At 40.2% G+C, this 17,655-nt stretch overlaps 1 protein-coding gene across 1 annotated transcript; it reads right to left on the reverse strand.

Annotated features, from left to right (window-relative positions):
* Positions 1-5,615: 5,615 nt before the first annotated feature.
* LOC115224431 (chymotrypsin-like protease CTRL-1) lies at positions 5,616-16,023 on the reverse strand. The gene is made up of 6 exons (XM_029795333.2): positions 15,865-16,023; positions 11,985-12,144; positions 9,811-9,935; positions 8,386-8,520; positions 6,676-6,821; positions 5,616-5,935 (listed from the first exon to the last, which is right to left on the reverse strand). The coding sequence occupies exons 1-6, from the start codon at positions 15,911-15,913 to the stop codon at positions 5,786-5,788; spliced, it is 765 nt and encodes a 254-aa protein (XP_029651193.1). The 5' UTR covers positions 15,914-16,023; the 3' UTR covers positions 5,616-5,785.
* Between the last annotated feature and the right edge of the window lie 1,632 nt (positions 16,024-17,655).

The following is a 17,655-nucleotide window of genomic DNA, read 5'->3' on the forward strand; positions in this document are numbered from 1 at the left end:
ACATATATATATATATACATATATGCACACACACACACACACATATATATATATATATATATACATACATACATATACATATATACATATATATATATATAGGTTCATGTTCGTACCATTTGTCCTAGCTTTCTACATAGCTCCCAGTGGATTGCTGAGACCCCCTTCGGTCATGAATGATCATGGGATTGCACCAAGAAAGTTACCCTCTCAGGCACAAGTCCGGGCAAGGTTGTTTATGGAAGACCAGCAGTCACCCATGCATACTGGCCTCCCCTCTCCATGCCACTGATGTTATCCAAAGGAAAGGCAAAGGCCGATACAACCGAGTGAACTGGAGCAACGTGAAATAAAGTGTCAAGAACACAACACGCAGCTCGATCCTGGATTCGAACTCAAAACCTCGCGATCGTAAGTTCGACGCTCTAACCATTGAGCCATGTGCCTTCACAGTGGATTACTCTCTCTAGATTGTCGTGTCTTTTCTTGTATTCTTTCTGTGCCAGCATGCTACATTCACTTACTATATGAGTAACGCTTTCCTCTTACATTGGGAATCTACTTGGTTTTTGCTATCTTGGCTTTTATCCAATTAGTCCTTAATGCTTGATCATGTGCTGCTACTGACAAACTTTCTGTCTCCCTCTTCAACTTTCCTTTCTGCAGCCATAACCATGTCTTACTACTATTATTTCCTGAAACTATCTTCGGGAATCTACCAGGAAATGCCTTCTCCAGTCAGATAATTTCTGTTCTTTTTTCTGGGTTTTAAGTTCGTTTGGGTTTTTGCTGTGACTCTAGCTTTTAATAAACTTTCTTCACTATTACCTACATAGGAGTCTATATCTATGCTAGCTAACTCCACGTAGTCTTCTACTGATATTAACCTTCTTCTCACTCTTCTTTCTAGGTAAGTATAACCTTGCTACTTCTGCCTTTGGCTGGAGCCCTCCATTCATATTGAATTCCTTCCTAGTTCTTCTGTCTAGCCTTGCTAATACAGTTTTCGTCCAATCTACAAAAGCTGCTGAGTATCTAAGTAATGTTACTGCCCAAGTATTTACAGTCTTCACTAGATTCGGACCATTTATCTTTGACTTCATTAGCTTCCTCACCCTGCTGATGTACTCCTCAGTTTTCATTTTCATTTCTGTAGTTAGTAATCTATCAGATTCTAATACTCCTAGATACTTATAACTCTCTCCTCCCTTTAATGATTTTAATGTCTGGTCATCAGATAATTGGATGTCTTCACTGTTGACTACCTGTCCCCTTTTCATGACTAATATTTCACACTTACCTATGCCAAATTCCATGCCTATATCTTTGCTGAAGAGGTTTACAGTCTGTATTAAGGAATCTATCACTTTCATCCTTACTAAAAAGCTTCAGATCATCCATGTAGAGCAAATCGTTAATTTCTCCATTACTATTTCTGAACTGATACCCTGCCTTTGCTTTCCTTAATACTAAACTGACAAATATCAAAGGGGACAACGAGTACCCCTGGAAAATTCCTCTTTTGATATTAACTTTCCCTAAGAGTGTGTCACCTGAGTATAGACCTACTTCCATTTCTTCATGCTAAAACTAATCCTCTTATGCCGTCACCAACGTCATCACCTCTATTATTTTTCGACATCGAATTGGATAGGCGCAGGAGTGGCTGTGTGGTAAGTAGCTTGTTTACCAACCACATGGTTCCGGGTTCAGTCCCACTGCGTGGAACCTTGGGCAAGTGTCTTCTACTATAGCCTCGGGCCGACCAAAGCCTTGTGAGTGGATTTGGTTGACGGAAACTGAAAGAAGCCCGTCGTATATATATATATATATATGTGTGTGTATGTTTGTGTGTCTGTGTTTGTCCCCCTAGCATTGCTTGACAACCGATGCTGGTGTGTTTACGTCCCCGTTACTTAGCGGTTTGGCAAAAGAGACCGATAGAATAAGTACTGGGCTTACAAAAGAATAAGTCCCGGGGTCGAGTTGCTCGATTAAAGGCGGTGCTCCAGCATGGCCGCAGTCAAATGACTGAAACAAGTAAAAGAGTAAAAGAGTAAAGAGTATCTGATATTTTTCAAGCAGCTTTCTATTGCATCATTTGTTGCACCTTTGTGCTGGAGGCCTGGTGTGCGCTGCATTTGGGGCGGGGGGTGGGGTGATTTTGTATCGTATCAGTTTGTTTTGTTATAGGGTTTGGTTTAAGCCTTCTGTTGTATTAGTTTTTGTATTGTGTGTTGTTTGTGCAGTGCAGGTTGTGTTCTTCTCACGGGTATCGACTTTCTGTGGCACATGTGAACTTTGTTAATTTTGTTGAGTATTTACGGCAGTGGTTTTCAACCAGGGTTCCGCGGAACCTTAGGGTTCCGCCAGTACAGTCCAGGGGTTCCGCAAGAAGTTACAAAACTGCTAAAATCGGCAGTAATTTTTAATTCTCCTGTGCAGATATGTGTGCATAAGACTATTAAAATATTGCACAGGGGTTCCTCGAGCCAGTGGAATGTTTCCTTACATTACGAGTATTGTAGGTAATTAGTACCTACGTGTGGTATTGTATGACAAGTATTCTATGTAACATAGGCGGCGAGCTGGCAGAAACGTTAGCATGCCGGGCGAAATGCGTAGCCGTATTTCGTCTGCCGTTACGTTCTGAGTTCAAATTCCGCCGAGGTCGACTTTGCCTTTCATCCTTTCAGGGTCAATAAATTAAGTACCAGTTACGCACTGGGGTCGATATAATCGACTTAATCCGTTTGTCTGTCCTTGTTTGTCCTCTCTGTGTTTAGCCCCTTGCGGGTAGTAAAGAAATAGGTATTGTATGACAAGTATTCTATGTAACATATGCATGCAATGCCTTATATGGCTGTTGTAGAGAAAGAGAAAGAAAAATAGATCAACCTAATATGTGTATGCAGTGCGTAGTAGTATTGTATTGAAAGGCGAGCTGGCAGAAATGTTAGCACGCCGGGCGAAATGCGTAGCCGTATTTCGTCTGCCGTTACGTTCTGAGTTCAAATTCCGCCGAGGTTGACTTTGCCTTTCATCCTTTCGGGGTCGATTAAATAAGTACCAGTTACGCACTGGGGTCGATATAATCGACTTAATCCATTTGTCCTTGTTTGTCCTCTCTGTGTTTAGCCCCTTGTGGGTAGTAAAGAAATAAGTATTGTATTTGTGGTGTGGTGATGAAGGAGTGTGACGGGACGGGCGGGAGCGGAAGTGATGCTTACAGGTCTTGCAGGGCGCATGCGCCGGCGGAAGCGGAAGCGACAGACGCAACGCACGTGCGGCATCGACCGGCTGCGAGAGACCCCAGCAAGGCACCGAGACGACAACACGCGAGCAAGTTGGCTGAAGGCCATCCGACTTCATCCCCTGTCAGGTAAGACCTTATTGCACTTCTGTTTCCTATTTCCTTGTTTCCGTTGTGCTCCTTTCATCAACCACAAGCTATTTCGGCGTTTAGTCAGCGTTCACATTTTTTTCAACACGATGTCGGCAAAAATTAGGATCGCCAGTGACGTCGTCAGACCTTTTAACGGCGAAGGCGATGTAGTGGCCTGGATTCAGAAAATCAGGCTGGTGGCGAGACTGCAGAGCATAAGCGACGTGGCGAGTCTTATGGCCCTGTATTTGGAAGGAAGTGCGTTGTCGCTCTACCTAGAAATGGACGAAAAAGAACCGGAGGAGGCGCGGAGAGGGATAGCTGCGGCGTGTCGGTTGGATGACTCCGAGCTGAAGAAATTGCACGCTATGCATCACCTGGGTGTGGACAGGACCCTGTATCTGGCAAAAAAGATTGATGCTGACGTGACCAGGAGAAGCGTCCGGAAGGTGGTCGGGAGCTGCGACAGGTGTCAGTCCATCGACCCTGCTCCGTGTGGGCATGAACAGGGAAGCCTTTCCGTGGAGCAGAACTGGAAAAGGCTAGCTGTGGATGTGACACACTACCGTCAGCGAACGTACCTCTCCATGGTCGACTGTGGGCCGGGCCGGCTGGCCATTTGGAGGGAGTTGAGATCGGGCATTGCTGACGAGATCGTGCAGATCCTGAACGGGATATTTTTAGAGAGAGGTCCCGTGGAAGAACTACTGATGGACAACGGGGCGGCATTTCGTTCGGAAGCATTGAGGGTTATGCTTGATCGGTGGAACGTGCGACGCTTGTTCAGAGCAGCGTATAGGCCGGGCGGTAACGGGATCGTGGAGAGGCACCATCGGACAGTCAAGACCATAGCGGAAAGAGGGCACATTTCGCCGCTTGAAGCAGTTTTTTGGTACAACTTGTCTCCCCGATCCGGACAGGCTGAGGAATCGGTGCCACACAGAGCAATATTCAGGTACGAGTGGAGGCATCCGTGTACTAAATCAATGCAACCCGGGGCAGAGGAAGAGCACGCCTTCGTGCGGGTCGGGGAGGAAGTCTGGGTAAAACCCCCAAACGCACGGTGTACATCGCAATGGGGAAAGGGGACAATAACCTCCGTAAGTTCGAAGAATAACATCTCCATCGATGGTATGCCACGCCACGTTTTGGACATACGGAGGATTGTCCATGCCCCAGAGGATGGACAAGCAACAGTGGGCAGGACGAAAACAACCGACAGGATGACGAGGTCGACAGCAACACACCAGAAACAAGTCCTAGGGTCGCGCTGCGACCACAGAGGGAGCGGCACCCTCCTCCCTGGCTGGCTGATTATGAAACCAGTTTCGGGTGCGGGAGCGAGTGAGGAAGCCGGTTCAGTGATTTATAGATCAGGGGGGCGTGTGGTGTGGTGATGAAGGAGTGTGACGGGACGGGCGGAATCGGAAGTGATGCTTACAGGTCTTGCAGGGCGCATGCGCCGGCGGAAGCGGAAGCGACAGACGCAACGCACGTGCGGCATCGACCGGCTGCGAGAGACCCCAGCAAGGCACCGAGACGACAACACGCGAGCAAGTTGGCTGAAGGCCATCCGACTTCATCCCCTGTCAGGTAAGACCTTATTGCACTTCTGTTTCCTATTTCCTTGTTTCCGTTGTGCTCCTTTCATCAACCACAGTATTGAAAATATTTACGTAATATTCATATTTCTAGTAGTGCTAGTTTCGGTATGTTGTATGACTGGCCCTACTACCTTAACGACACCTGAGGTGCTGGTGTTAAATCAAGTGGAGCGTTAGCGCCAGCCACCCAAGGACAAAGTGGTGGTGATATGTTACATCGACCATTGAAACTAACATTGCATGTGTTAAACCTACCACCCAAACTAACGTGACCATAGAACCAAATTATGAAAATTGAGATCTGTGTTGTCTTTACAACTTAAAAGAGGGGAGGAAGCACTCCGTCGGTTACGACGACGAGGGTTCCGGTTGATCCGAATCAACGGAACAGCCTGCTCGTGAAATTAACGTGTAAGTGGCCGAGCACTCCACAGACACGTGTACCCTTAACGTAAGTCCTCGGGGATATTCAGCGTGACACAGAGAGTGACAAGGCCGGCCCCTTTGAAATACAGGTACAACAGAAACAGGAAGTAAGAGTGAGAGAGAAAGTTGTGGCGAAAGAGTACAGCAGGGATCACCACCATCCATCCCCTGCTGGAGTGTACAACTTAAAAACAAAGCAATTGAATATATACAGAAATTATTTATTATTGATTTTTGAAAAACAATATGGATACATTTAAGATATCTTCTATCCTTTGTCTTGCTGTAAGTAGTAGTAGTAGTAGTAGTAGTAGTAGTAGTAGTAGTAGTAGTAGTAGTAACCATAGTAACCATGATGTTATTGTTTCACTCAGTTCATAATATTTTCAATCCATTCTCTATAGTAAGGAATGCTAGTGAAGAGGCTGGCCTCTCTGGTGCAGTCTAGACCATGTGATATCACTCCCGCAAGGACCATTCTGTTTCCTTTGGGACAAATCAAAGGACCGCCGGAGTCTCCCTAGAAGTAAAAGAGGAGACGAAGGAGTTTATGAAACAGGGAAGATAATAAGCTGCAAAGAGAATCAAATACATACATACATACATACATACATACATACATACATACATACACACACACATACATACATACATACATACATACATACATACATACATGCATGCATGCATACATACATACATACATGCATGCATGCATGCATGCATGCATACATACATACATACATACATACATATACATACATACATACATGCATACATACATACATACATGCATGTATACATACATGCATGCATGCATGCATACATACATACATACATACATACATGCATACATACACATACATACATACATACATACAAACATACATACATACATGCATGCATGCATGCATGCATACATACATACATACATACATACATACATACATGCATGTATGCATGCATACATACATACATACATACACACACACATACATACATACATACATACATACATACATGCATGCATGCATGCATGCATACATACATACATACATAGATACACGCATGCATACATACATACATACATACATACATACATACATACATACATACATGCACATGTATACACGCACATATGTATGTATGTATGTATGTATGTATACATATATATGGGTTGTGAAGGTGTGTATGTGTATATAATGGCTAAAACAATGGATCATAAAACTAGAGATGAAACTATTAAATAACATATATTACTTTGCATATACTCGCTCCGCCTGTAATAAAATCACCAGCACAAATGAACCCTTCTGAAATAGCTAGGGACGATTGCTTCCTACATTTCTCAATTGGAATAACAGGAACGACGGCTTTGAGCAGAACATCGGAATGGCCTTCGTCGACTAAAAGAAGAAAGAAATGAGTTTCGGTTAGTTAGTGTTTGGGGGAGGGGTGATTTTGGTATTTGAAAATCTGTATATATAAAAGTGAAGTTGTGTGAGTGTCTGTCTCCTACGATTTAGATTCCTAACTACTCCCACACTTTGCCGTGCAGTTTAACCAAAACCGGGTATCTTATAGTCGTGATTCATATCGAGCCCTTCTGGGTATTAGCGCGCGTCTACGATGAGTCTACGATTTTAAAAATAATTTACCATCATTTTTTTCCATTTTAATGCATTTTTTCGCTATTATATAAGGGAAGTAACTCTCTAAAAATATCTACGATTAGTCAACGATCTAAAAAAAAAATTACCATCATTTTTTATTCCATTTTTAATGCATTTTTTTGCTATAACTCACTAAAAATGCTTATATAGTTATTTCCCTTACAAACCCTAGCAACGCATAGCGATACTGCTAGTGTAAAATAAACAAATAAATGGACAAACAAATTCATTGAGCGTATATATATATATATATCTTTTACTCTTTTACTTGTTTCAGTCATTTGACTGCGGCCATGCTGGAGCACCGCCTTTAGTCGAGCAACTCGACCCCAACTCGACTTATTCTTTTTGTAAGCCCAGTACTTATTCTATCGGTCTCTTTTTGCCGAACCGCTAAGTGACAGGGACGTAAACACACCAGCATCGGTTGTCAAGCAAACACAGACACACAAACACACACACATATATATATATACATATATACGACAGGCTTCTTTCAGTTTCCGTCTACCAAATCCACTCACAAGGCATTGGTCGGCCCGGGCCTATAGTAGAAGACACTTGCCCAAGATGCCACGCAGTGGGACTGAACCCGGAACCATGTGGTTGGTTAGCAAGCTACTTACCACACAGCCACTCCTGCGCCTATATATAAATATATATATAAATGGAGTTAAAGGCAGATGTTATTCAAATTCTTTTACTTCCGACACATGTTTCGAAGATATCACTGGTATTGTCTCTGTAACAGACTTCCCAAATCTAACGCAAAATTTCATGTCGGCTCTTTGTTCCAACTACCTGTCCATGACAAAAATCCGCCGACTACAGAATACACGTGATTACAAGAACACAAATTTCCCAATTTGCAAAGTTAATTCAGTGATGTCACTCAGCACACTGCCTCATGAAGGTCACTGTTAACTCTCACTGCGCATGTAACCGTGCGCTGCCATCAATTGGTGCACTACAGAACTAGTTCGGGTACTACTTTTGATTCATTTCAATAGACCGAACAAATATTTCTTGCAATTTCCATTCACGAAGAGCTCCTTATGAATTCATAAAGCATGTAGGATTTTATTTAGGCCTAATTTAAACTCATTTTAAAAGGTTCAAATTGACCCGAATTTAACCGATAAAGTAATCTGCAAAGAAAGAAAGAACAGTAAAATGTGAAAAATAAAGCTTATTTATCCGTAAATATTGTAAAAGTACTCTCAAAAGGACAATGACAAAATGCAACAGGATTTTATTTCCAACCTAATATATATTCATAGCATTTGATATAACTTACGGCCAGTTCTTCCCCATCCAGCAATAATACAGGTTTTATCGTCAAAGACATCAGATTCTTCAGCCATGTCAATTGGTAAAACACACTCTACAGGCTCCACAGGTTTTTCAAGTCGTAAAAGGCCAATATCATTTTCTGAAACGAACGATAGAGATTTTAGAATGAGTTTTTCTTTCTCTAAACAAAAACAATTACCGTACTATTAAGGAATCTCAGTGCCGTTATTTAACTTCATCTCTATCCAATCGGAGGCGCAATGGCCCAGTGGTCGTAGGATCGCGGTTTCGATTCCCAGACCGGGCGTTGTGAGTGTTTATTGAGCGAAAACACCTAAAGCTCCACGAGGCTCCGGCAGGGGATGGTGGTCATCCCTGCTGTACTCTTTCGCCACAACTTTCTCTTACTCTTACTTCCTGTTTCTGTTGTACCTGTATTTCAAAGGGGCCAACCTTGTCACTCTCTGTGTCACTCTGAATATCCCCGAGAACTACGTTAAGAGTACACGTGTCTGTGAAGTGCTCAGCCACTTACACGTTAATTTCACGAGCAGGCTGTTCCGTTGATTCGGATCAACTGGAACCCTCGTCGTCGTAACCGACGGAGTGCTTCCATCCATGACATAGTATCACACAGTTGGATACGTTAAACATAGAACATGTTTGGAGCCACAGAAAATACAGAAAATACAGAAAAAAATGGTTATTGAAAGTATGAAACACTGGAATACCGAATTGATTGGAAGGAACAAAGACTTAGAAAAGTGAACATCAGACGTGGAATATTTCAAGTGATATCTTCATTACTATTCATTTCATTTTTGGATATGGTTTGCAAGATTCTTTATATGAGTTCGTGTGTTGAAGCACATTCTGTTGTGTCTGGGGAGAGTCATTTTCTTTTTGTGTCTTATAATTTAACACAACTCACTGGTAAAATTTCCACTTATTTCTTATTTCTTATTTTCCTAAAATTTTCGTTGCGTCTTGCAACCTTTTCAATAGTCTTGACTCAAGACCTCCAAAAGGATAAAAGGCAAAGTCGACCCTCGACGGAATTTGAATTCAAACGTAAAGACGAAATACTGCTAAGTATTTCGTCCGGTGTGCTAACCGTTTCTGCCAGCTCGCCGCCTTAATATATTTGTTACACATTCATATCTGTGTGTTTGCGAATGCCAAACTACTCCCTACTCTTGGCACTATTTGTTAGTGAACAGTACGAACTGTGTGTGAAGTATATAATGTAACACTACACTGTAATGTCGTCGTCCGTCTATCAAGTAATGTAAAATAAAGACGTAACACAACAATGGTTTACAACAGGTTGTCTTTCCCATTAGAATCCAAACTACACGTAACAATATTCAAATATTAAAAAGTAATCACAATAGAAGAAACAAATAGACACTCAACTATATCGGCTTACCAATGAAATATTCTGTTCTCGTATAATTTTCATGGTGAAAAATCGTTGTTGATTTAACATCTTGTACAGTTTCATGTTTATTCAATGATCCAATATTTACTTCCACATGATCGATGAGCCCTTCACTAAAGATAAAATAATAATATTAATAATAACTTCTGAGGTTAGTCACGGTTACATTTCAAGGTCACGGTTGCAGAAAATAGGGAGGTTTTACGAGTCAATAAATTTGGAGCAAAAACAAACATGGCAACAATAAAATTTTAACAAGTAAAATTCCCTGTAGTAAGAGAGACTCCGAGGCTCCACAAAACCACGGTCACCTTGACCACTGAAGCAACCTTCCCCCTGTCAGAGCACCTTGTCTCCACTTTTAAAAATGTCCTCAGAGTAAGCCCATTCACTCAGACCATGCTTGGCACTCGCAATGAATTTGCTTGAAGACAGCACTTCTCTTTCAGTTCTCAGTCTTTTTTTCAAGTTTGACCGAAAAAGAAAGTGTCTGTTTTCATCCCTTTCAGTCTGGTCCAACACGCAATCTCTTTCGTCAGAGCCACCTGACATATAAAATTTATCTACCCTTTATGGCCAAAGAAGGCAGTGGTTTTCAGCCGATGGCCAGATCCGCCCGACACGCAGCAGTACGTGTTCAACATTACCCCACAGGTCAGTGATTCTCGAGTACGGGACGAAGTGCATGCAGAACGGTTTCATCACTCTGTGCTGATCGCGTACGAGCACGTCTATGCCTGTAAATTTTATATCCAGTAGGCGATGCCCCCAACCCCGGTAGCACTACCATGGCTCAGAAACCTGGACGTTATCAAAGAAGCTTGAGAGGCGGTTGGATGGAACCTACACTCGCCTCCTTATGAGAGCTCAAAATCTCTCGTGGAGGCGTCATCCAACCAAAATGCAAATATATGGGAAACTACCACCTGTGTCATCTCTTGTGAAAGGAAGGAGAGTCCAGTTTGCTGGACATTGTTGTAGAGCTGAAAAAGAAGTAATTTCTACTCTTCTCCTCTGGAAGCCATCTACTCGCAATACCAGAGGGCGCATACTCTCCTACCCTGATGTAATCTCTAGGGATACAGGCATCCAGCAACAGGACCTCCGTAATGCCATGATGGACCGTGAAGTCTGGCGTAGCATGGTAAATTCCATTGTCTCGACCACGGTCGAACAATGATGATGATGATAACCAGGCCAAAGATTTCTAGAAATTATTAATAGACCGGAATGGACTAATCAGTTGATTTCTGTTGATGTCTAGAGTTCCCTCGCTGTGGTGGAAATTCTAGATAATACTTACCCAGCTGAGAGAAGGCTGTGAGCGCTTGAAAACATTTCAGATGCCTTCGAACAGAAACGAGCTGTGAAACCAATTCCATCTTTCAAACGGCGATCACTTGTTCACCGTTAAGAAATCGCTGGAGATTTCGCAGCCTCAGTGCATGTCTTCAGATACGTCATCCTCAGTCCTCAAAACAGCGAATAATAATGAGAATAGCAAATGGTGCACCTGACCCGTGGAATTTGAACTCACAACGTAACGGCAGACGAAATACGGCTACGCATTTCGCCCGGCGTGCTAACGTTTCTGCCAGCCCTTCAAAATGCCGTCACCTCCATACCAAAACACACCATTTGCCTCATACCCACCAGCATCTCCACGCTATACTTTCACACACTCCACTCTACGCTGCCTCAAACACTCCACTCAAGTGCACCACCCCACGTCACCGCAACCACCTTGCATTACCTATTTCTTTACTACCCACAAGGGGCTAAACACAGAGGGGACAAACATGGACAGACAAACGGATTAAATCGATTACATCGACCGCAGTGCGTAACTGGTACTTATTTAATCGAACCCGAAAGGATGAAAGGCAAAGTCGACCTCGGCGGAATTTGAACTCAGAACTTAGCGACGGGAGAAATACCGCTGAGCATTTCGCCCGGCGTGCTAACGTTTCTGCCAGCCCTTCAAAATGCCGTCACCTCCATACCAAAACACACAACCTGCCTCATACCAACCAGCATCTCCACGCTATACTTTCACACACTCCACTCTACGCTGCCTCAAACACTCCACTGTGCACCACCCCACGTCACCGCAACCACCTTGCATTAAAACCAACACCACCTCCACCGCGATTGTTACTTACAGACAATGAGCAGCTGTGACTACGTAATTTGGACTGATTAGTGTTCCACCACACATCCTATAACCCATGATAAAGCTTCTGTAGATCTTCAGGAACACAAGTGATGGCATTTCACAGAACAACGCTGGGTTTCCCTCTACAATCTGCGTCCTTGGTGGTGCTGTGTAAAAATATAACATCAAAACGCATTGATAGATATGTAGATACATAGGTATATAAGCATATATGTAATTACAAATAAACAAAAAGAATTATAAGGCGTAGGAGTGACTGTGTGGTAAGTAGCTTGCTTACCAACCACATGGTTCCGGGTTCAGTCCCACTGCGCGGCACCTTGGGCAAGTGTCTTCTACTATAGCTTCGGGCTGACCAAAGCCTTGTGAGTGGATTTGGTAGACGGAAACTGAAAGAAGCCCGTCTTATATATGTATATATATATATATAATATATATATATATATATATATAGATATATATATTATATATATATATATATGTGTGTGTGTGTGTGTGTGTGTGTGTGTGTGTGTGTGTATATATGTTTGTGTGTCTGTGTTTGTCCCCCCAACATCGCTTGACAACCGATGTTGGTGTGTTTATGTCTCCGTAACTTAGCGGTTCGGCAAAAGAAACCGATAGAATAAGTACTAGGCTTACAAAGAATAAGTCCTGGGGTCGATTTGCTCGACTAAAGGCGGTGCTCCAGCATGGCCACTGTCAAATGACTGAAACAAGTAAAAGAGTAAAAGAGAGTATATAATAGTAATATTGGTTTCAAATTTCAGGGGAAGGGTTAAGTCGATTAGATCGACCCCAGTGCTCCACTGGTACTTATTTATCGACTCCGGAAGGATGAAAAGCGAAGTATACCTCGGTGGAATTTGACATCAGAACGTAAAGACAGAAAAAGCCGTTAAGTATTTTGTCTGGCGTGCCTGAGAGTCTGTCAGCTTGCCGACTGTAATATAATAGCAATATTAACAGCGCTTCTAAGGCGGCGAACTAGCAGAATTACACGCATACAAATATGTATGCAGTATTATAGATCCATTTCAGCCGATATACAAGTCACTTTCGCATACGAGTTAAGGAAGAACCTATAACGGCCTCTACTGACAAATATAAGAGTCCCTACTTTTTGTGACTTACGAATTCTTAGGCAACTTACCCTTTGATATATGTATGCGTTTCTAGTGTATGTGTGGTGGAGGCGTGTATGTATTACTATATATATATATATATATATATATAATATATATATATTATATATATATATAATATATATATATATATATAGATAAATTAGAGATAAAACTACTGTTATGCAACTCAAACAGTGATAGACATAAACCAAAACATAAATAACAAATATTACATATTTTTATAAAACATATAACTAGATCTCAAAAAGCATAAAAATGAATGATCAATATATAATAAGTACGTTTCATGGCTACAATTAAATTCAAATTACAATTAAGTTTAGATTTAATTGAAATAAATTCGATGTAAAATTATAGCCAATCTTCAGGTTAACGCTAACAGTTAAATAAATAAGCAAATAGAGTTAAACAATATTTATTTAAAAAATTAATAAAATAATAATTTTTCTTATAGAATAAACTCCATTAACTAAATTTGAAACTTAAAACATTGGGATTATTTCCTACAACACATTTATTATGTTAAATATTTAATATTTAAGGTTAAAAAAAAAATAGAAAGAAATATGCATTTATCTGTGAAGATATAATTTGGCTTAAAAAAAACATTAATAAACTATCAAATATCTTTAACTCAGTTATACTCTAATATTTAATTACCAAATTATTTAACAAAATCATTACTATTAATATTTTTAGATTTAAGTTCGCATATAATAAATATAAAATAATAAATACATAAAAATAAGTATCTAAATTATAATCAACAAATATAGTAATTAAAAATCTAAAATTATATATATATATATATAATATATATATATATATATATATATATATATATAATATATATATATATACATATAATGGTTTCAAATTTTAGCACAAGGTCAGCAAGTTCGGGTGAATGGGTAAATCGATTACTTCGACCCCAGTGCTCAACCTCGAAAGGATGAAAAGCAAAGATGACTTCGGTGAAATTTGAACTCGGAACGTAAAAGATGGACGAAAAGTCGCTAAGCATTATAGCCATCGTGCTAACGATTCTGCCAGCTGGCCAATAATAATAATAATATAATATAATAATAATAATAATAATAATACCATCCCTGCAAGAAGTGCAAAAGATTATCTTAACTGGTACATCACTCGTATTGAGAAGAGCATTGTCGATGTGAGAACTATTACTACCCATGTATTTTAATTTAACTTTAAAAAAAAAATGAACGAACTAGTGAGTTTAGTTTAATGGCCTACCAATGTATACTATGAGTTTCTTTGCCCTAGGAGTCGGGAAGACACTCGGCACAAATATAGAAACATTTCAAATGAAATGAAATAAAATGAATTAAGAATTTTTGTCTAGCGATTGCAAATGATTGCAGCTCTATTGAAGGGGAAAAGTTCAATAAACAAAGGATTAATTTCTTCATTTCTTCTGACTAACCTAATTATTTTTTCCAATATACTATTCTGTAAACTAGCCAAAACGTTAATTCATATACATACATATACATACATATATACACACACACATACATACATACACGTGTGTGTATATATATATACTCTTTTACTCTTTTACTTGTTTCAGTCAGTTGACTGCGGCCATGCTGGAGCACCGCCTTTAGTCGAGCAACTCGACCCCGGGATTTATTCTTTGTAAGCCCAGTACTTATTCTATCGGTCTCTTTTGCCGAACCGCTAAGTGACGGGGACGTAAACACACCAGCATCGGTTGTCAAGCGATGTTGGGGGGACAAACACAGACACACAAAAATATACACATACATATATATATATATATACATATATACGACAGGCTTCTTTCAGTTTCCGTCAACCAAATCCACTCACAAGGCATTGGTCGGCCAGGGACTATAGCAGAAGACACTTGCCCAAGATGCCACGCAGTGGGACTGAACCCGGAACCATGTGGTTGGTTAGTAAGCTACTTACCACACAGCCACTCCTGCGCCTATATGTGTGTGTGTGTGTGTGTGTGTGTGTGTGTGTGTGTGTGTGTGTGTGTGTGTGTGTGTGTGTGTGTGTGTGTGTGTGTGTGTGTGTGTGTGTGTGTGTGTGTGTAATGACTATTTACAATCCAAGGCATTCGGCCTTGGGTTGTAAATAGAAGACAAAATTTAGAGTGGTTTGTAGCGTATAAGCGTTGGCATTCCAGCACCTTAATTATAATTATATTTTCATAATTATATACTTAAGAATATAAACATATAGGCGCAGGAGTGGCTGTGTGGTAAGTAGCTTGCCTACCAACCACATGGTTCCGGGTTCAGTCCCACTGCGTGGCATCTTGGGCAAGTGTCTTCTGCTATAGCCTCGGGCCGACCAAAGCCTTGTGAGTGGATTTGGTAGACGGAAACTGAAAGAAGCCTGTCGTATATATGTATTTAAATGTATGTGCATGTATGTTTGTGTGTCTGTGTTTGTCCCCCTAGCATTGCTTGACAACCGATGCTGGTGTGTTTACGTCCCCGTCACTTAGCGGCTCGGCAAAAGAGACCGATAGAATAAGTACTGGGCTTACAAAAGAATAAGTCCCGAGGTCGATTTGCTCGACTAAAGGCGGTGCTCCAGCATGGCCGCAGTCAAATGACTGAAACAAGTAAAAGAGTAAAGAGTATATAAACACACCCACACACCTACATATCATTTACAAACACATGTCAATGAATCGCAATGAAGTGAATATCTCACCTGCAAAAACAGATACCAATGATAAAACGAAGAAACAGATGGAAATCATGTTTGGCGATAATTCTTTTTTTCCGACTTAACTGGTGTAGAAAAACAGTGATGACAAAAAATAACGTGTCGCGTTTTGCTCTTTTATAGTGGTCCACGCTTGTTTGTGTGCTGAATGGAAATAATAGGACGACAGACTGGACAAAGGAATGTAGGTCGTGCAAACTTACACATACGCATATACGCATATGCATACACATCTTATACACCTATGTAGACAAACTTATACACACACACACGTACGTGTATATGCGTGTGCGTGTATATATATATATATATATATATATATATATGTGTGTGTATGTATATATATAAATACACACACAAGTGTATATATATACACACACACAATTGTATATATATATATACACAAGTATATATATATTTACAAAAGTGTATGTGTATATATATATATATATATATATATATTATATATATATATATATACACTTGTGTATATATATATATACATATAACGGGAAGCTTTATGAAAATAAACAAAAGACGAAGGCAGGTGGAAAACAAACGAACAATTGTATTAGTATGGCGCTCAGGAAATATAAATAAAACAAGTCTTTAACGTTTCGAGCCTACGCTCTTCAACAGAAAGATACACAGAGAGAGAAAAACACAGAAAGAAGGAGAGAAAAAAAATGCGTGCAGTAGCTAACGAATCAACATGGCGATCTATATATATATATATATATATACATATATATACACTTGTATATATATATATATAACACTTGTGTGTGTATATATATACACACACACACACACACATATATATATAATATATATATATTATATATATATATATATATATATACGCACACGCATATACATATATATATACACACGTATATATATATATATATACATATATATATATATAACACTTGTGTGTGTATATATATATATATATATACACTTGTATATATATATATATATATATATATATATATATATATATATATATTATATATATACGCACACGCATATACATATATATATACACACGAGTGTATTAAGAATATATGCGTATACACATGTATATGTGTATGTTCATATGTGCGTATACAAATTCTTCAATGAAAACAAAAGATGCTCAGAAGAAAAGGTCTGAATGGACGACTGTGAAAAAGAAATAGAAAGAAACCACATCATCCCCACACAGACTCTAGTCCCTACCCCGTCCCCACAGACCCTGATCCCCACCCCGTCCCCACTGACACCACTCCCCTCCCTACCACACCACAAACTATTCCCATCCCTCCCCCACAGAGAAATCCACACAGGCAAGCTTACATAATACCCAAACTCCCCAACCCTCCCCACTAAAAAACCAGGTCTTATTATGGCATAGAACACCAGAAATGCTGAGCTGGAAAAAAGAAGTGTATCAGCTAAAAACATTTGAACATCCCCCAAACGAGTGTGCACCAGAAAGCATTAAATTTGTATTCATCAATCGCGAACTGCATTATAAGCTAAAGACGTTATTCCCCGGAGTACGTAGGTCCTCCGAGGAAACAATTTATACAATCATTATACTACGGAGATGTACCTGCATAGCAAGTGATTTGATCTGAGATCGTGTGCTGAAACGAAAACAATTGCAGGCGTGGAAGGTGTTTGTAAGCCATTTAAGAAACACACAAAAGCCGTTCGATTCACTTCAACATTTAAGTTTAATTTGTCAAAATATTTTCATCGCTTTAAGACCGCGACCTGTTCACTGAA

The sequence above is a fragment of the Octopus sinensis genome, linkage group LG25 (assembly GCF_006345805.1).
Source record: "Octopus sinensis linkage group LG25, ASM634580v1, whole genome shotgun sequence".
Taxonomy (NCBI): domain Eukaryota; kingdom Metazoa; phylum Mollusca; class Cephalopoda; order Octopoda; family Octopodidae; genus Octopus; species Octopus sinensis.

Excerpts from the sequence above, each read along its gene's own strand:
- LOC115224431 (XM_029795333.2), bottom strand. The coding sequence starts at position 15,913 with ATGATTTCCATCTGTTTCTTCGTTTTATCATTGGTATCTGTTTTTGCA. Across the intron at positions 9,936-11,984 it reads GTCACAGCTGCTCATTGTCT|TGAAGGGCTCATCGATCATG; the intron begins GTAAGTAACAAT and ends TTTTATCTTTAG. Across the intron at positions 6,822-8,385 it reads TGGATGGGGAAGAACTGGCC|TCGACGAAGGCCATTCCGAT; the intron begins GTAAGTTATATC and ends TTCTTCTTTTAG.